Source organism: Myotis daubentonii, chromosome X (genome assembly GCF_963259705.1).
Source record: "Myotis daubentonii chromosome X, mMyoDau2.1, whole genome shotgun sequence".
Lineage (NCBI taxonomy): Eukaryota > Metazoa > Chordata > Mammalia > Chiroptera > Vespertilionidae > Myotis > Myotis daubentonii.
The window spans coordinates 90,214,429-90,235,425 of NC_081861.1; the positions used below are offsets into that span (position 1 = coordinate 90,214,429).

General features: G+C 40.1%; 1 protein-coding gene, 1 non-coding gene and 1 pseudogene across 3 annotated transcripts in view; 1 reads left to right on the plus strand and 2 right to left on the minus strand.

Annotated features, from left to right (window-relative positions):
- Positions 1–20,997, minus strand: part of KIF4A (kinesin family member 4A) — a 191,257-nt gene that overhangs the window by 16,026 nt on the left and 154,234 nt on the right. For both annotated transcript variants that reach the window (XM_059680350.1, XM_059680351.1), the window contains 3 exons: positions 7,079–7,234; positions 6,853–6,953; positions 331–460 (listed from right to left, as the gene is read on the minus strand). In XM_059680350.1, the coding sequence (XP_059536333.1) occupies positions 331–460; positions 6,853–6,953; positions 7,079–7,234 (387 nt within the window). The remainder of the gene's footprint in view (positions 1–330; positions 461–6,852; positions 6,954–7,078; positions 7,235–20,997) is intronic.
- On the plus strand, positions 1,529–1,661 carry LOC132225406 (small nucleolar RNA SNORA32). The gene has a single exon (XR_009450918.1). It is a non-coding gene; the product is annotated as a small nucleolar RNA SNORA32 (small nucleolar RNA).
- Positions 12,804–12,948, minus strand: LOC132225425 (small nucleolar RNA SNORA48; annotated as a pseudogene).

The window sequence follows — 20,997 nt, forward strand, 5'->3', positions numbered from 1 at the left end:
GGGACCCTTTGGTCCACAGGCTGATACTCTATCCACTGAGCCAAACTGGCTAGGGCTTAAACTTAAAATATGGGTGTTTTAAAAAGTACTATAGTATAATAGTTTAAGTAGTGGCCTATTATGGCATCCTGATCTTTTTCTAATAATAAGAGCAAACATTTATTGAGCATTTGCTCACACCAACTTTTACCCATAAAACTATTTCTCTAATGTTAGTGTTATTGCAGTTTTTATCATATAAAATGACACAATGACAGTATTCCAGGCTAACATCTTATTTCAATCTACCAAGCCAGATCCCTAATTGCTGGTAGGAAGAGTAATATTTACTTCTCCAATTAAATATTTCATTGCACACTTGGCTTCCAGAATGGTAGCAATATTCTCCCAGCGATGTTTTGGCCTGTCTTCACTTTCTGCATCCAGTAGCTTCTGCTGAAGGTCAGCAATCTGAGCACTCCTGCAAGGAAAGAAACAGTGAGCCTTATTACCAGTAGTCTCAACACCCAGGACAGGGGAAGAGTTCTGAGGAGAAACTTCAAATAGTTTTATGGAAGGAGGTATCAGTTAAATATCATTTAAATAATGATTTAGTCATCTGGTTAGGATGTATGCTCAGAATCTGTGGGATATACAGTAGCTCAAATCCTGTTACAAAGAGACTCTAAAGACCATCCAAATGGTTTCATTTTATTAAATACTGGTTTAAATAAATGGATCATATATGGGACTTGGAAAGATTTGTTTCAGTAAGGCTTGTTAATAGTGCATTGACTGTAATGTGACTTGTCTCAAGGCCACATAAGCTCAGATTGTGATATGGTGGCTCACCTATACAAGAAGATTCAGGTTGGAGACTGGAAGGAAAAAAAAAACGCTTCAAAATAACAAACACGGCGATGCCTTTTGCTGGCATTGAATACCAAAATTGATACCTATGGTTGGTGTTGTGAGAGGTTATCTTGAAGTGTTTGCCACAAGACTGAGAAGTTTCTGAGAAGACAAGATACCCTGCCTGATCCTGGTTATAGCTTCCAGATACTTTCTGATCGAGTATGGTCTGAGACCAAGATTGACACGATATTTTAGTTTCATTAATAGCTTCCTTCTTAAATTTGCTATGTGACCAGTGAGAGGGAGCACACCAGCATGTGCATAACATGCAGTGCTATGTAAGGTACTATAAAGAAGATGGGACCCTAACCGGTTTGGCTCAGTATATAGAGCATTGGCCCACGGACTGAAGGGTCCCAGGTTCCATTCTGGTCAAAGGCATATACCTTGGCTGCAGGCTAGATCCCCAGTAGGGGCCATGCAGGAGGCAGCTGATCGATGTTTCTCTCCCATCAATATTTCTACCTCTCTATCCCTCTCCCTTCCTCTCTGTAAAATCAATAATATATATATCTCTCTCTCTCTATATCTATATATATGTCTATATATAGATATATATACACATACATACATATATATGTATATATGTATATATATATATATATATGAAGATGGGTACCGAAATAACCTAACATGGCAGTTCTCAAATTTAGGTCTCAGGACTTCTTTACACTCTTAAAAAGCATTGAGGGACATGACCACAAAACATTTTCCCAATAGGTTTTCTTTCTGCTATGTTGGTAGCATTCAGCCTATTGGGAACATTTAAAAAAGAAAAAGGCATTGAGGACCTAAGAAATTCCATTCATATACACATTATACCTACAGCATTAGAAAGTAAAACTGAGAAATAGTAAATATTTATTAATTCATTTAAAAATAAAAATTCACCTACATTTTATGGAAGAAAAACATTAAAAAAACAAAAAATAATTTAGTGAGAAGACTGGGATTATTTTTCACTTTTACAAAGCTCTATAATATCTGGCTTAGTAGAAGACACCTAGATTCACACATCTCCCTCTGCATTCAGTCTTTGTTGATGTAAATGAAGACAATCTGGCCTCACATGGATATGTAGGTGGATAAAGGAGGAGCATTTTAATAGCCTTTTTAGATAATTGTGGCTATTCTGCTTTGAGAATACACCAAAAGCCTACAAGTGGTAGCTCCTTTAAAGTTAGTTGAAAAGTGGAATCTGAAGAAAATAAAACAAAACAAAACAAAGTGGAACCTGAAACCATTATTAATAAACATTTCATACTCTCTTACATTAATATCCATTGGTCTAACTTGAAATCTGAATAGGTCTTTTACCCATACATGATTCTGTAACATGCCATTTGGACAATGCTGAGGCATGTAGAGCCTCCAAATATTAACACATTTCTTTATACAGTATAGAAAAATCATATTTGTTTTTATTTATTTATTTATTTATTTATTTATTTATTTATTTATTTATTTATTTTTACAGAGAGGAAGGGAAAGGGATAGAGAGTTAGAAACATCGATGAGAGAGAAACATCGATCAGTGCCTCTTGCACACCCCCTACTGGGGATGTGTCCACAACCAAGGTACATGCCCTTGACCCAAATCGAACCTGAGACCCTTGAGTCTGCAGGCCGACGCTCTAGCCACTGAGCCAAACTGGTTAGGGCCATATTTGTTAATATCCCTACTGGTCTCATTAGAAAAGTTATGAAAAACTGTCAAGCTCACAGTAGCAGATATACATTTTCCAAAATTCTGACTGTCTCTTGAAAATTCAAGTTTTTCTCTGGTGACAAACACTGTCAGCTGTTTTCCTTGAAGCGACAGTTTCTCTCCATTAATTTCTGAGAAATGTCTGCCACGTACCCAAGTTTGAATAACCATAGTCGGTCTGTCAGTCATTCTTTCAAGTAGAAATGAAGTTCTATGCACAGAGGTCTGCTGTCCACCCTCCCAGCGCCAACCGCCTTTCCTGGAGACAACACCACACCCCTGCACGCCGCACACGCGCCTTGTTCTTCCCACTACGTCACACATACCAAAAAGGGCTGAACTCTAGGGTGCAGATTTCATGAAACGAACACTTTTTACTGCTTTCTCAAAGCCACTCTTAAGTGAGACTCGCTTTTTAAATCTGTGAGTGTGTGGTGGCGATGTATTCAGTGACCGCTGCTACAGATTGGTACCACTGCTTTTGTTCAAGCCAAGCTGTCACCAGTTTTGTCCACTGTTACTTTTGTACTATCATGGCAAATAGCATCTTAATGTTATTATAAAAATAGTTTTGATCAGATTCCCTGAAAGGGTCTCAGAGACGCCCCAGGAGTTTTCAGACCACACTTTGACAACCCTGGTCTAATATGTAGTCCTTTCCTTCAAAGGCTTACAGTCTTTCTAGATTGACAAGACTAGTAAACATAAAACAGCTAATAAATATAAAGATAACATATGTCATCTGTATCACATGATTGAGTACTATAAGTTCTGAAGGAGGTTAGAGAAGAGGGAGATTAGTGAGGGATGAAGGGTCAGGGTAGGCTTCTTAGAAGAGGTGGGCCAGAACACTTCAGAGTTGTCCATCATAAGCCCTTTCCTGTCATCTCTGACAATTTATAACCCTTGGCTATTTCAAAATTTAGTTTATGTCTCATAAATTTTAGGAAAATTCTCTTGATTAAACTCACCTCTGCCCAATTGCCCTCTACTTGGCACTTGCCCTACATTTAAGTAATCATTTACTTATGCCCAGTGTTATGCAAGTAAATGTTTAACATCCAGCACTTAAAAACCAGACCTGTTTCCAAATCTTAGCTATTGTAAATTGTGCTGCTATGCACATAGGGGTGCATATATCCTTTCTGATTGGTGTTTCTAGTTTCCTGGGATATATTCCTAGAAGTGGGATTACTGGGTCAAATGGCAGTTCCATTTTTAAATTTTTGAGGAAATGCCATACTGTTTTCCACAATGGCTGCACCAGTCTGCATTCCCACCAGCAATGAAGGAGGGTTCCTTTTTCTCCACATCCTCTCCAGCACTCATCATTTAATGATTTGTTGATGTTAGCCATTCTGACAGGTGTGAGATGATACCACATTGTCATTTTGATTTGCATCTCTAGGATGATTTAGTGACTTTGAGCATGTTTGCATGTCTCTTGGCTTTTTGAATGTCCTCTTTTGAAAAGTGTCTATTTAGGTCCTTTGCCCATTTTTTGATTGGGTTGTTTATCTTCCTTTTGTTAAGCTGTATGAGTTCCCTGTAAATGTTGGAGATTAAACCCTTATCGGAGATAACATTGGCAAATATGTTCTCCCATGCAGTGGGCTCTCTACTCATTTTGTTGATGGTTTCTTTTGCTGTGCAAAAGCTTTTTATTTTGATGTAGTCCCATTTGTTTATTTTCTCCTTAGTCTCTCTTGCCCTAGGATCTGTGTCTTTAATGATATTGCTACGACATATGTCTGCAATTTTGCGCCTATGAGTCTTGTAGGGTTTTTATGGTTTCCCGTCTTAAATTCAAGTTCTTTAGCCATTTTGAGTTTGTTTTTGTGTATGGTGTAAGTTGGTGATCTAGTTTCATTTGTTTGCATGTATCTGACTAAATTTCCCAGCACCATTTATTAAAGAGGCTGCTTTGACTCCAGTGTATGCTCTTGCCTCCTTTGTCAAATATTAATTGAGTATAATGGCTTGGGTCAACCCAGTAATACCACTTCTAGGAATATATCCCAAGAAAACAGAAACATCAATCAGAAAGGATATATGCACTCCTATGTTCATAGTAGCACAATTTACAATAGCTAAGATTTGGAAACAGCCTAAATGCCCATCAGCAGATGAGTGGATTAGAAAACTATGGTACACCTACACAATGGAATACTACGCTGCTATAAAAAAAGAAGGTATTCTTACCATTTGCGACAGCATGGATGGAACTGGAGAGCATTATGCTAAGTGAAATAAGCCAGGCAGTGAAAGAAAAATAACACATGATCTCACTCATTTATGGATAATAAAGAACATTATAATCTAATGAACAAAAAGATAGATACAGAGGCAGAGAAGCATCGAATAGACTGTCAAGTTACAGCGGGAAGGCTGGGGAGTGTTGCGGGGGGTAAGAGATTGAAGGACTTACATGCATTCATATAAGCATAACCAATGGACACAAGACACTGGGGGTGGGGGTGGGGTAAGGGCATGTGCTGGGGTTTAGGGAAGGCCAGGGGAAGGTCAATGGGGTAAAAAAGGAGACATATGTACTACTATTTGTAATACTTTAAACAAGAAAATAAAATTAAAAAACACACACACACACAAAAAAAAACACCAAGAAATAAACCAGACCTGATTTGTAGCTTTTGCTAGTTTCTGTTGTGTAAATCCTCTCACCATAACCAATTGTAAGTTATCAATGGCTTACAATATTCCTGAAATTTTAACAAATTATTCTTTCACATTATACTATTTCCACTTGAGAGTAAGGGTAATGCCATCTATTTTTTCAATATATACCAACTGCACCTAGTGCAGCACAAAACAGAAACTCAAATGCTGAGTGACTTATAGATGTATCCAAAGATGAACACTAGTGTGTATTGCTGAAAACAAATTAAATGACCTCCAAGCTCTTCTGGGCAATAAAATTCTATTATCTTAAGAAATTTATAATGTCTAAGTTCTGATCCTTCTAAAAATATATTTAAAAAAAAGAGAACATTCATTGAGCACTTCTACTATGTCAACTACTGTACTGTTATGTACTTTACTTACTAATCTCATTTAATGCTCATAATCACTTTATCTGTATGTTCTATTCTATCTACTTTGCTATTGATCTCTAAAGTTCTCCTCCTTGTTGCTTTTCTAATTAAAAAAATATTTTTATTGATTTCAGAGACAGGAAGGGAGAGGGAGACAGATAAAAACATCAATGATGAGATAGAAACATCATTGATCGGCTGACTCCTGCACACCCCCCACTAGGGATCCAGCCACAACCCGGGCATGTGCCCTGACTGGGAATTGAATCATGACCTCCTGGTTCATAGGTCAATGCTCAACCACTGAGTCACATCATGCTGTTGTTGCTCTTCTGAGATCATTTCTTAGGTTCCTCTAAAGTTTTGTTTTTAGTCAGTTCCACATTTCAGAGCTATTACTGCATCAAAAACTGTGGTGCAGCTTAAAGAGCATGGGCTTTGGAGTTAGATAGCCCAAGTTCCGAATCCCAACTCTATATAATCTATAGCAAATATATTAAAATCTGTGAACTTCAGATCTCTAAAGTAAGAAGAATCATACATACCTCATAAGTTATATACCTCAAAGGGAAGGACTGAATGAGAAAATGTATCTAACTTATCTAGTGATTGAAAGGGCGAGGACTACGCCCTCCATCTTGCCCCAGGGTAAGGGCTACGCCCTCCATCTTACCCTGGATCCTCCATTTTTGGGCAGCCATGTGCTCGGCAAGGCTTCTTCCCAGAAGCCCAAGCCTCTGCTAGCAACACCCAGGACTTCTTTAAACTAACCAATGACAATCAAGGGAAGTGCGTGCCATAGATATGACCACATCCTGTGTAACAAGACACCAACTTGCGCCTGGCCAATCGGCAGGGCCCACAGTCCTTTCTCCTCCCCTTACTCCAACCCCCTATAAAACCCCTCTTCCCACAGGGCTAGCTCTCTCTCTGCCACTTGCTGCTGCGTCAGTAAGGAGGGTAGGGGAGCCAAGCCTGGGCTTGAATAAAGACCCTTATGCTTTTGTATTGGCTCCCTGGTGTGGTTTCTTGGGGATCCTGAAATCTGGGCATAACAGTGATGTGTATATTTTTTTAAAAAATTGCTACTTTCTCTTGTTTCTCCACCATCATAAACCTTTTGAATCACTGGACTAGCATGTTCTATTTTGATTCCAGGCATACATTTTTATAATGCCTTACAGACAGTCCCATTACCTGAGTTCTATTTCAGTCTCTAGGCTTTCAATCTGCTTTGTAATGGAATCCTCTGACTCAGAAACTTGACCATGAAGTTCAGCAACTGAGAATGTGCGCCTCTGTAAAAAAGAATAGTGGGAACGAGGGTGAAGTACTCGAAGGAAAGTAATCCTCCAAAGCAGTGAGTGTGTCTGGGGAGTACAGAGTCTGATAATTGGTCAAATATTTCTATAAGGGCACTTACCCGGAATTTAGAAGGTAGATTCTCCCCAGATTCCTTTTGTTCTTTGAGTTGAGCCAGATCCTGAGCCAGCATCTTTCTATCTTCAAGAAGGTCATTAAGATGGCGTTTGGCTTCCTCAGTACTGACCATAACCTCAATTTCATTTCCAAGCCAACTCTAGAAGAGTAATCAAGTGATGTTGGGTTAAGGATGCAGTTTCTTTGGCCCATGGGCTAGATTCAGTTCCAGACTTAATTTTCCTCAGACCAGAGCTCAAGTAACTAAGGGTGTCCCAAAATTCACACAAGAAGTAATTTTGATAGAAAACACAGGTTTATAATTAAAAATTGTAAATTTTTTATTGATTCATAAAGTATAAAGTATAGGGTTATGTATAGAATAGCATATTAGGTAAATGGATTATCATGTCTCGATAGCGAGCACCATTAACTGTTATTGCCTGAGCAGCCGCATTTTCGAAGATGAATGGTCCGATGATGCCTCCAGCCCAAAATCCGCACCAAACAGTGACACATTGTGGATGCATTTGTTTCTCAACAATCACTCGTGGATTTTCTGAACCCCAAATGCGACAATTTTGTCGATTAACCAAGCCATCAAGATGAAAATGAGTCTCATCGCTGAAGATGATTTTGTCAGAAAAATCAGCATCCACTTGTTGTTGTTCCATAATCCATTCAACAAACTCTATTCGCTGTGTGTGGTCAGTAGGCTTCAGTTCTTGAGTCAATTGAACTTTGTAAGCATGAAGATGCAAATCTTTCGTGAGAATACACTGTAGAGAGCTTCTCAAAATGTCCAATTCTTTTTTTTTTTAAATTAAATCTTTATTGTTCAGATTATTACATTTGTTCCTTTTTTTTCCCCCCATAACTCCCCTCCTCCCAGTTCCCGCCCCACCCTCCGCCCTCACTCCCCACCCACTGTCCTCATCCATAGGTGCACGATTTTTGTCCAGTCTCTTCCCACATCTCCCACACCCCTTTCCCCCCCAAGAATAGTCAGTCCATTCCCTTTCTATGTCCCTGATTCTATTATAATCAACAGTTCATTCTGTTCATCAGATTATTTATTCACTTGATTCTTAGATTCACTTGTTGATAGATGCATATTTGTTGTTCATAATTTGTATCTTTACCTTTTTCTTCCTCTTCCTCTTCTTAAAGGATACCTTTCAGCATTTCATATAATCCTGCTTTGGTAGTGATGAACTCCTTTAGCTTTTCCTTATCTGTGAAGCTCTTGATCTGACCTTCAATTCTGAATGATAGCTTTGCTGGATAAAGTAATCTTGGTTGTAGGTTCTTGGTATTCATCACTTGGAATATTTCTTGCCACTCCCTTCTGGCCTGCAAAGTTTCTGTTGAGAAATCAGCTGACAGTCGTATGGGTATTCCCTTGTAGGTAACTGAGTTTCTTTCTCTTGCTGTTTTTAAGATTCTCTCTTTATCTTTTGCTCTTGGCATTTTAATTATGATGTGTCTTGGCGTGGTCCTCTTTGGATTCCTTTTGTTTGGGGTTCTCCGCGCTTCTTGGACCTGTAAGTCCATTTCTTTCACCAGGTGGGGGAAGTTTTCTGTCATTATTTCTTCAAATAGGTTTTCAATATCTTGCTCTCTCTCATCTTCTGGCACCCCTATAATTCTGATGTTGGTACGCTTGAAGCTGTCCCAGAGGCTCCTTACACTATCCTCGCATTTCTGGATTCTTTTTTCATTTTGCTTTTCCGGTTGGATGTTTTTTGCTTCCTCGCATTTCAAATCATTGACTTGATTCTTGCGCTCCTCTGGTCTGCTGTCGGGCGTCTGTATAATATTCGTTATTTCAGTCTGTGTGTGCTTAATTTCTAGTTGGTTCCCCAATATAAGATCGAGGGTCTTATTAGTTTTCGTGTAGATCTCATTAAGTTTATCGGCAGCTTCTAAACAGTTCTTGAGAGACCTTAAAAGTGTGGTTCTGAACTCTATTTCTTCCATTGACAATTTTGTCCTGTTTCTTTGTCTCCGCATTTTGTTATGCTTCCTTGGTGCACCCCCTAGTGGTCTTTGTTCGCAGTCTTATAGATAAATCTTGATTGTTGTAGCTAATTCCAGGGAGGGTTTGACCTCCAGGCCAAGTGGCTATGAGAATCAGCTGTGTCAGCAGTGAGAGAACTTCTGTCCTCTAGGGAGGTGCTAATCTAGCCTTTGCCTGAGGCTATCCGGCAAATGCCTCTGTGCAGGGCTTGGGCGGGGCGGGTCGCACAGGATCAACAGGGTGGGCCGGAGAGAGCAGTTATGGCGGCTCTCAGTCCTGTCCCAAGGGGCTCTGCCTCTCTGAGCCCCAGCACCCGCTGCAAAGCTCGGAGAGAAAGCTGCACTCGCTCTGACCGAAGCCAGACAGTCCCGCTTCTCCCGTTTGAGTCTGGGTCCCTAAAGACTCGCCCGGATCTGGAGCTCAGAGTCTGCGACTCCCTCCTGATTGAAAACAACAACCGCGCCCTCCACCGCCAGCCCGCTCCGCGCACTCCGCACCTCAGAATTTGACTTCAGCACTGCGCCTCCTCTGAGTGTCCGTATGCGTTTCTCTTTCCTCCTAGTTGTAGGACTTCCACTCAGCCAGCGTTCCTGTGGTTCTGGGTGATGTCCCTTCCGTTTTTTGGTTTCACTTTTGAAGTAGTTGTTCAAAGCAGCAAACTCCGGCGTTAACCTATGCCGCCATCTTGGTTCTCCAAAATGTCCAATTCTTGACCACGGTGCCGAATTAATGTCCCTGAACTCTCAGCAACACTTTCACGAACTGTGAACTGCTTCGATGTTTTGTGTTGAACAACTTGTTGAAGGACAGCCAGAGTGTTTAAGATCACTAATTGATCCAGTTTCCCTAAATTTTTTAATTAATGTCTTTACAGTTGATGAAGTTAAATCACTATTCCGACCATATTTTGCATGAAAATTGCGAACTGTAGCTGCCAAACCTTCATTATTTTTAAAATATTGCTTAACAATGGAAACACGTTGTTCTTTCGTGTACCGCTCCATTTTTAATAACCCTGAACTGTCAGTTGTCACGCTATCTTTTTTTTTCGTTGGCAACACTTTACAGCACAAATGGCGTAAAATTCAAATCTTGTGTGAATTTTGGGACACCCTTTAGAAGTAAGATTTCCATTTGTACCTACACTCACCAAAAGTTCCAATAGGTCTCCAAGAGCCTTTACAGGAATATCCTAAAAGGTCACAATAAAGAGACTTTCTGCAGAAAATCTTCAGATATTCTACATTTCTCTGTACTCTGTCTTATCTTCTCCATTTTCCCCTTAACCTTTGTCTTTATCTAGTCATGATATAGAATTAAAGTATATTTTGACTGCCTGTTCTATTTAGTAAATAGATATCCATTCTTAATCTTTAATGATGAATGAAATATATCAAGCAAGCAAAATGAACTAAATTCAGTTTTAAAAAAAGGACCATCCCTGAGAACACTTTCATATCAGAAGCTATACCACAATAAGAGTAATCAAAAGAAAGCTGCAGTGGCTATATTAATATCGGGTAATGTAGAATTCACATCAAAGAATATTACCAAGGATTAAAAAAGGTGATTTCATAATGGTAAAGGAGTCAATTATTCAAGAGAATTTAATCCTCTAATAAAACACCAAAGTATGTGGAACAAAAGGAAACAATATGGAATTATAAAAATACTCAATTGATCCAAAAAGAAGCCAGAAAACAAGGAAAAAGTGAATGAAGAACAGATAGGAAAAATAGAAAACAAATAGCAAGATGAAATATTCATATCTGCCAATTGTAAGATTGGATTTAAAAAGCCAGACCCAACTACATGCTGCCTACACAAATCACACTTTAAAAGTGAAGGCACAACTTTTACCCTTTGTGACAGCATGGATGGACCTGGGGAGTATTATTCATGCTAAGCGAAATAAGTCAGTCAGAGAAAGATAAATACCATATGATCTCACTAATATGTGGAATCTAATGAACAAAATAAACTGATGAACAAAATGGAACCAGAGTGTGGATACATGAAACAGACTGGCTGGTACCCAAGGGGAGGGGAGTGGGTTGACTAGATAAAGAAGTTGAAGGGATTAGCTAAAGAACATATATGCAATACCCCATGGGTATAGACAATAGTTTGGTAAAGGCCAAAAGAGAAGGAGGTTGGGGTGGATCGCGGTGGGCAAAGAGGATGGGGGAAAGCAGGACACCTGTAATTATGTCAACATTAAACTTTTTTAATAAAAAACAACAAAGGCACAAATAGGTTAAAATTTAAAGGATTACAAAATATACCATGATAACATAAGTTGAAAGAAAGGTTTTTGTGTTATTAGAACAAAAAGTAGATTTCAGAGCAAATATTACCAGGAATAGAAAAGATTATTTTATAATAATGAAGGGATCGATTAATCCTAAGTATTTGTGCCTCTAATAACAGCTTCAAAATACATGAAGCAAACCAGATAGAACTACAAGGAGAAAAATAAGAAAAACAAAATTTTAGTTGATGATCTCAATACCAATCTCTCAATAACTGATAGAGCAAGTAGGCAAAAAACCAGTGAGAACACAGTAAAATAAATAGCACAATCAATCACACAGGCATGACTGACATTTACAGAATACTATCCAATAACAGTACTGTACACATTCTTTTCAAGTACATCCAGAACATTAGTGAAGACTAGCCATATTCTAGGCCAGCCGTGGGCAAACTACGGCCCGCGGGCGTTTGAAATGAATAAAACTAAAAAAAAAAAAAAAAAAAAAGACCGTACCCTTTTATGTAATGATGTTTACTTTGAATTTATATTAGTTCACACAAACACTCCATCCGTGCTTTTGTTTCGGCCCTCCGGTCCAGTTTAAGAACCCATTGTGGCCCTCGAGTCAAAAAGTTTGCCCACCCCTGTTCTAGGCATTAGTTAAGTCTCAGTAAATTCAAAGGATTCAAGTCATACAAAGTATGTTCTCTAATCACAATGGAATTAAATTAGAAATCACAACAGAAAGATATTGGGAAAAATTCCCTAATATTTGGAAACTAACACACCTCTAAATAACCTATGTGTCAAATAAGGAATCAACAGGGCAATTAGAATGTATTTTGAATTGAATGAACATGAAAACATAACTATAAAAAATTGTGGGATGTTGTTAAGAGTACTTTCACCCCTATGTTCATAGCAGCATTATTTACAATAGCCAAGATCTGGAAACAGCCCAAGTGCCCATCAGTAGATGAGTGGATAAAAAGCTGTGGTACATTTAAACAATGGAATACTATGCAGCTGTAAAAAAGAGGGAAATCTTACCCTTTGAGACAACATGGAGGGTCCTGGAGAGTATTATGCTAAGTGAAATAAGCCAGTCAGAAAAAGACAAAAATCACATGATCTCAGTTATACGTGAAATCTAATGAACAAAATAAACTGTCAAACAAAATAGAGCCAAAGACATGGAAGCATGCAACAGACTGAGAATTCTTAGAGGGAAGGGGGGAGGGGGCAGGAAGAGATTAACCAAATAACTTATATGCATAACCCATGGACACAGACAATAATAGTGTGGTGAAGGTTTGGGGAGGGGCTAGGAGGGGTAAGAAAGGGTCAATGGAGGGAGGAGAAAGGGGACATCTGTAAAACTTTTAACAATAAAGATAAATTTTATTATTTATTTATTTATTTATTTATTTATTTATTTATTTATTAATCATTTTATGTTCCTCAGGCATGGAACAGCTCTGGCCACCAACACAGGCATCAAGCTAGGATGAACTAAGGACTGTACATCTGCTTTGCCCCTGACTGATATAAGAGCAACACAACCAATCAGGTGTCTCCTTGCCCATTGCCAGGGGGTAAAGATAAATTTTTTTTAAAAGATTACTTAATAGAAAATTTATAGCACTAAATGTTTATATTAGAAAAGAAGAATTCAAGTCAATGATGTCAGGTTGCCAGCTGTGGTGGTGGGGGACTGGATAAAAGGTGAAGGGATAGATAAGTACATATTTGTAGTTATAGAATAGTCTTGGTGATGTAAAGGACAGCACAGGGAATATAGTCAATAATATTGTAATAACTATGTATGGTGCCATGTGTGTGCTGGACTTACCAGGGGGATCACTTTGTAAGTTATATAAATGTCTAACCACTCTGCTGTACACCTAAAACTAATATAATTTTGAATGTCAACTGTAATTTTAAAAAATATAAATTAAAATTTTAAAAAATTAAAAATATAAGAGCCAATGAAATCCAAAGAGGAAATAAGGAAATAATAAAGATCAGACTGGAAATTAATGAACTGGGGTTTTGGGGGTATATTTTTTATTGTGGTAAAATATACATAACATAAAATTTACAATTTTAACCATTTGTAAGAATGAACTGGTTCTTTGACAAACCTCTAGCCAAACTGATCAGGAAAAACAAGACACAAAATATCAATAACATGAATGAGATGGATGATATTAGTATAGCTTTTACAGACATTAGAAGGATAGAAAGGAAATATTATGAATAACTTCACACCAATAAATTTATTTTTTTTTTATTTATTTTTTAAATATATTTTATTGATTTTTTACAGAGAGGAAGAGAGAGAGATAGAGAGTTAGAAACATCGATGAGAGAGAAACATCGATCAGCTGCCTCCTGCACATCTACTGGGGATGTGCCCGCAACCCAGGTACATGCCCTTGACCGGAATCGAACCTGGGACCTTTCAGTCTGCAGGCTGACGCTCTATCCACTGAGCCAAACCGGTTTCGGCCACACCAATAAATTTAACAACTTAAATGGAACTGACAAAATCCCTGAAACACACAAATTACCAAAATCACTCAAGAAGAAATAAATAACCTAAACAGCCCTATACCTATTTTAAAAATTGAATGTTAGTTAATACCCCTCTCTACAAAAACTAACGAAAAACCCTTCAGGCCCAGATGGCTTCACTTGAGAAATGAACCAAACTTTTAAGGAAGAAACTGTCAGAAGCCAGTCCACCCTTGCCGCTTGACACAGTCGCTGCAGGGAAGAAACATCTGCACAGCATATGTTTCAAGGGACCTGGCATATATGGCATACTGTTCTTAATATGTTTTCTCACCTTCTTGGCGCTATGTGTTTTAACCAAGGTCACCTGCCGGAGTCCATTTATTGTCTTCACTAATTGAGTATAGAGAGAGACCCCCAAAAGTTAGTAACCTTTGAAGTCCTAGCAAAGGTCAGGACTGTGCACCACTAGTTAATCTAGATAATGGTAGATGAAGCAACCTCCCTACCTTTATTCATGTAAATAGCTGAAGCAACCTCCCTACCTTTAATCATGATAGTATCTGTGTGTCATTGAAACCTCCTTACCCTAGGGCTACCACAGACAAACCTCCTTACCCTAAGGGCTACTCCAGATCAATAAAAGGTTGGAGCGGCCTGAGCATCGGTGGAAGTCCTTCAGGACTTGCTCAACTGGTCCCCCAATATTGCAAAATTATCTCATGTCATTTTTCTCTCATTTGTGTGCGGCTCCTCTTTCAGATACCGAACCCTACTCCACACAGAACGTGGAGGGAGTCTTACACGACAGTCACCTCTCCGAGAAAGGTTGTTTCCCCAGGTAGGGATTTTCCCCTGAAGTTAGGGAGGGAATAAAACCCCTTAACTAAATGCCAGGTGGGTAGTTAATCACTTTAACTACGAACAATCACCCTTAAGCTACATAATCTTTACTCCCTGGAATGGAGATAAGAAATGCCTAACCTTTGGAATAGAAATTGACAGGATTAAAATCAACTGGTATAAATACAGATGTAACAAGACAATAAAACCAGAACTTGGCTAGAGATCCTGGCTAGGCTGCTGATCAACTGAACGCTGTCTCCGTGTCATTCCTTCTTTGCCAACTCCGTCCACACCTTTGGGGACCCCTGGACCTGCTGGGGTTGGATCCTAGCAACTGGCGCCCGAACAGGGACCCCTAGGTAAGTCCCCCTGTACTTGGGACAGATAGGACTGCACCGTAGGGTGCTGCAGACCCCCCCCCCCCTATAGAGGATAAGTAGGGTAAGTGGGTAGATATAACTTAGATTGTGAAGATGGGTCATACTGAATCTAAAGAAAAAAGACTATTAATCTTTTAATGCATATGCTTGCTAGCAGAGGAGTTAAGGTTACTCCCAGTCAGACAGAACGTTTTATACAAGACGTATGTCAATGGCTTCCTGAGGATGGGACTGTTAATTTAGAAACTTGGACTAAAGTAGGAGAGCAATTAAAGAATTATTATAGCTAGCATGGATCTGAGAAGGTCCCAGCAGATACCCTTTCCCTCTGGAATTCAATTCGTGACACCTTGGCACCAGAGGCAGAAACGGTTGAACTTTCTCAAACTTTAAATAGTCCCTTGGCTCCACCTAAAGAGGACACATCATTATTGTCTCCAGCTCAATCTAAGAGCAATTTAGCTATGCCTACTGATCGGAAGGAGAATATCATAAACATGACCATTGGTCCTTTCCAGTCAGTAGAGAGGAGAGAGGCCCTCCCATTCAAAACAGGCTCCCCAAATTAGAAAGGAAGCCTAAACCAGGTCCTGCGACTCCTATGAGCTCCATGTCTAAATTTCACAGGGCGATAAGAGAAGCTGAAGCTAATGGAGATCTTGAATTCTCACGCTGCTTCCCATTTGCATATGAGAATGAGTTTGGTGAGGATGAAAACCCCACCTGGGAGTCTATACCTTACAAAATACTTGAAGAATTAAAATTGGCCTGCTCTGAATATGGACCTCTAGCTCCTTACACACAAACCTTGGTAGAAACCCTAGCCAGTAAATGGATGACTCCTTATGATTGGTCACAGGTTTGTAAAGCCTGTCTCTCAGGAGGTGATTGCTTATTATGGAAAACTGAATATGATGATCTTGCTAAGAGAGCTGTAGCCACTAGCAAAAATTCCAGAGGAGGAATAACCCTAGACATGATATTAGGAGAAGGTGATTTTAACACGGCTCAGGAGCAAATGTATATGCCCAAAGAGGCACTTATTAAAGTAACCAGTTGTGCAGTAAATGCCTGGAAATCCGTACCTTATACAGTAGGAAAAACAACCACCCTTACAGACGTTAAACAGAAGGTCGAGGAACCGTATCAGGATTTCCTTTGTCGCCTCATACAGGCAGTCAAGAGAGTAATCAATAACGAAGAGGCAGCTGATATCCTAATCAAACAACTGGCTTTTGAAAATGCTAATAATACCTGTCAGGCTTTATTAAGGCCAATTTGCAGAACGGGAACTATAAATGATTTTATAAAACAGTGTGCTGATGTAAGTCCAGCATTTATACAGGGTGTAGCTATAGCTGCAGCTCTCAAAGGGGAGACATACCCTCAATATGTACAGGGCATAGGACAAGACAACAATAATGCAGGTAATAAAAGAAGTATGAACTGCTACTCTTGTGGCTTATCTGGGCACTTTAGCAGAGAATGCCCAAATAAAAATAATAATACTCAGGCCAGATGGCAAGCTCCTCGACAGCCTGGAAATACATCAGGGAATAATATTAACCCTCCAAAAACTGTTTGTCCCCTATGTCAGAAAGGATTCCATTGGGCAAAGGAATGTAGATCAAGATACCATAAAAATGGTCGGCCTTTAAATTTTACAAATAGCTCCCAAGGAGGTTATATCCCATCACCTCAATTGGGAAACTTGAGAAGGGGCCAGCCCCGGGCCCCTGCAATAATAGGGGCATCAACCCTCAACCCCGCTGCAAATTTCAGTCAGTCAGTGACCTCTTCAGGGCAACCCCAGGCAGTGCAGAATTGGACCTCCATTCAACCACCCACGCAATACTAACCCCAGACTCACCGGTAGCAGCCATTCCTACAGGAGTGTCAGGGCCGCTGCCTGAGGGAACTGTAGGCTTAATATTAGGACGGAGCTCCACCTCATTACAGGGGATCTTAGTCATCCCAGGAGTTGTTGATGCAGACTACACAGGAGAAATACAGATTTTACTTTCCCCACCCACCACAACTATACAGATTCAGCCCAACCAGAGAATTGCCCAATTAATCCTGTTACCAATACATAAAATAGGGACAGCTGTTACCCAGAAAGCTAGAGGGGCCGGAGGCTTTGGATCTAGTGATGCAGCATTTTGGATACAAGAAATCCATGCTGCTAGACCTACAAAAATTTTACAAATTCAGGGAAAACCAATCGTGGGTCTATTGGATACAGGAGCAGATGTTTCCTGCATAGCAGGGAAGGATTGGCCCTCTTCATGGCCCACGCACACCACCTCCACTTCCTTAGTAGGACTAGGCAAGGCATCTAATGTAAAAAAGAGTTCTCAGATTTTAACTTGGGCTGATGAAGATCAACATTCAGGAACATTCTGTCCCTATCCCCTTTACATTATGGGGAAGAGATATCTTGTCTCAAATGGGAGTTCTATTATATAGCCCCAGTGGTATTTGATTTACTCCTGTTACAAAAAATTACAAGAAAATGAGTTTAAATATTCCTCTCCTCATCATGTTCTACAACATACTCTATTTGCAATTAATGTACTAAATGTAGATTCTGAGGGAAATTCCCCGATGTACAGACATTGGAACCCTGATCTAACTAAACCTAAAGCCCTCATCAAATGGAGAGACTTGCTTACAGGAGCCTGGAAGGGACCTGATGTACTTTTAACCTGGGGGAGAGGATATGCTTGTATAAATTCCACAGGACACAGACTCACCTGTGTGGATTCCAGACCGTCTAGTCCGACCTTATGTCTCACTGCCTTCCGTTTCTGCCTCATCATAGCACACCTGACCAGTGCCCGTCTGCAGCAGATGTGCAGCCCTGAGCTGGAACCACCTGTCCATTGGGAGGATCACATGTGCCTCCTTTTTGTCTGTCCATATGTCCCAGCTTTGCCCCACATCTCCTTTCGTTTTTCTTTCTTTTTTTTTTAATCTGCCTACTTGTTTGCTGGTTCTTTGGCCTTTCTCCTTCTCTCCTGAACACAGCCTTTTCTAGAATCTCCGTACCCTACTGTTCCAGGAAGGGCACCTCCCTTTTCTGCCATGACTAGGGGGTGTCTGGTATATGCCCCATACGTGGAGTTGTCTTGTGCCCAGAGTCTGACATCCTGGGCTGAGAAAGCCCTGTCCCGGACTACATGCTGACAGGACGTTCCACCCTTGCCCTGTACTGGCCCCTCTTGCCCTTGTGTCAAGAGGGACCCTCTTCTCACAGTCCATTTGCAGGCGAGGGGAGTCCAAGGCAGATGCTGGGCGTGGAGGCCATGGGGGCATAGGCTACCAAGGAGACAGAACTGAATCTCTTGCAGGGGGCCGCTGCCCCTCCCTCATTCGCATCACATCACCCTGCTTGGCCCCGCAGGATGGCTGGTTAGCCAGAGACAGGTAAGATTCCTCAGGGAAGGAACAACCTAAGACAGGCACAGTCACAGAGGGGCCATCAGGAGACAACTTGGGGGTCAACAGAGGTGGGACACAGACCCTCACCACCCCCCCAACTTTGCAGAGGCCTGAACCCTCACCCCTTCTGAGGGAGGTCTCCTGCCCCCATGGCTGCTTTGCTTCCCACACCGACCTCAGATAGGGACCCAGGTAAATACAGAGACTGGCTGACAGCAGCTGCCCTCTCACTGCAACAGGACTTGTTTCCCATTTCTACCTTGGACCACAGGGAAAGGGGCAGCTGAAGGAAAGGGCTGTGTCAGGATGATGCCTTCTTCCCTTTCTTCTCCCTCTTTTTTCTAAACACTTCCATGCCTTGTAGTTCTTTTGCTTTCTCTTCTTTTTCTCTCTACTACCCTCCATCTTCCATATCAGCCGACCCAGAGGGCACAGCTGACTCCTCCCCGGACACCGACACCACCATCAAGCACGGCCCTGATGGACCCTTTGATGCTGCCCTTCAACTCGCTGACGCTTCAGGACGCCCGTCGCCAATGACGCCGCCCGCTAGCCAGATCAACAAGGACAACCAAACCCCCGACTTGAGGACAGCTGAAATCCCTTGACTGAAGAGGCCAGCAACCTTCTACAGGAACAAGGCTCCTTGTGCACTCCATCCACTATGTTTATAGCTATGCTCGCTATCATTGCTTGTCAGTCTTCTTCCGAGTCTTAAAACAACCCAATCCGAGAGGTGGCTGCTGATTTACATGCGCTATCATTTAAAAAATAAAAAAGGGGGAATTTGCCAGAAGCTGGTCCATCCTTGCTGCTTGACACAGTCGCTGCAGGGAAGAAACATCTGCACAGCATATGTTTCAAGGGACCTGGCGTACATGGCATACTGTTCTTAATATGTTTTCTCACCTTCTTGGCGCTATGTGTTTTAACCAAGGTCACCTCTCCGAGAAAGGTTGTTTCCCCAGGTAGGGATTTTCCCCTGAAGTTAGGGAGGGAATAAAACCACTTAACTAAATGCCAGGTGGGTAGTTAATCACTTTAACTACGAACAATCACCCTTAAGCTACATAATCTTTACTCCCTGGAATGGAGATAAGAAATGCCTAACCTTTGGAATAGAATTTGACAGGATTAAAATCAACTGGTATAAATACAGATGTAACAAGACAATAAAACCAGAACTTGGCTAGAGATCCTGGCTAGGCTGCTGATCAACTGAACGCTGTCTCCGTGTCATTCCTTCTTTGCCAACTCCGTCCACACCTTTGGGGACCCCTGGATCTGCTGGGCTTGGATCCCAGCAAGAAACAAAGTTAATTCTACACAAATTCCTCCAGATAACTGAAGAGGAGGGAATACTTCCCATTTCATTCTAAGAGGCCAGCATTACCTTGATACCAAAATCAGACATTAAAAGAAAAGAGCAGGCCAATATCCCTCATGAATAACAGATGTAAATATTTTACACAAAATTTTTATTTTAGCAAAATTTTAATTTTACATATTGCAATACATGAAAAGGATCATATAGCACAACTAAGTGGAGTTTATCCAAAGCATTTAAGGCTGGTTCCATATTTAAACATCAAAGTGGGCATACAGTGCAATATATAGATCTTGTATTATATAAATCTATACTTAAAAACCTATTAACCAATGTCACCCCAATAATTTTAATAAAAAATTTTAAGAAATAATTTACCAAGTCAACTAACTAGAGACAAAAAATATTTGATGAAATTTATATCTACTCAGAATAAAAACTAACAGCAAATTAAGATTAGATAAGAACTTCCTCAATCTGATAAAGAGCATCTATGAAAAACCTACAACTAATATCATACTTAATGGTGAAAGATTGAACGGGTTTCTATTATTCAACATCATCCTGAAGTTCTTAGCCAATGCAGTAAGACAAGAAAATGATATAAAAGACACACATATTAGAAAGGAAGAAATAAGACCAGATTTACAGGTGGTATGATTGTCTACAAAGAAAATCACAAAGAACTGACAAAATAGTTACTAGGCTAATAAAGTCATAAGATAAACGTTAATATACACATATGTAATAACTTAATAAAAAATTTAAAAAATAATTAATATAAAAATTAATTGTATGTCTATTTACCAGCAATGAAAAACTAGATAAACAATTTGGCAGTTCCTTATACAGTGAAACATACACTTACCCATGTGACCCGGCAATTCTACTCCTAAGTATATTTTCCCAAATGAATTGATTATCTATGTTTATACAGAAAACTGCATGTGAATGTTTTAATAGCAGTTTTATTCATAATCACCAAAAACTAGAAGAAAACCCAAGATATCCTTTAAAAGGTAAATAAACTGTGGGACATCCATTCAATGGAATGCCACTAAGTAAAAAAAAGGGCCCAGACAACTGATGCAGGTAACAACATGGATGAATTACAAATGCATTATGCTTTTTT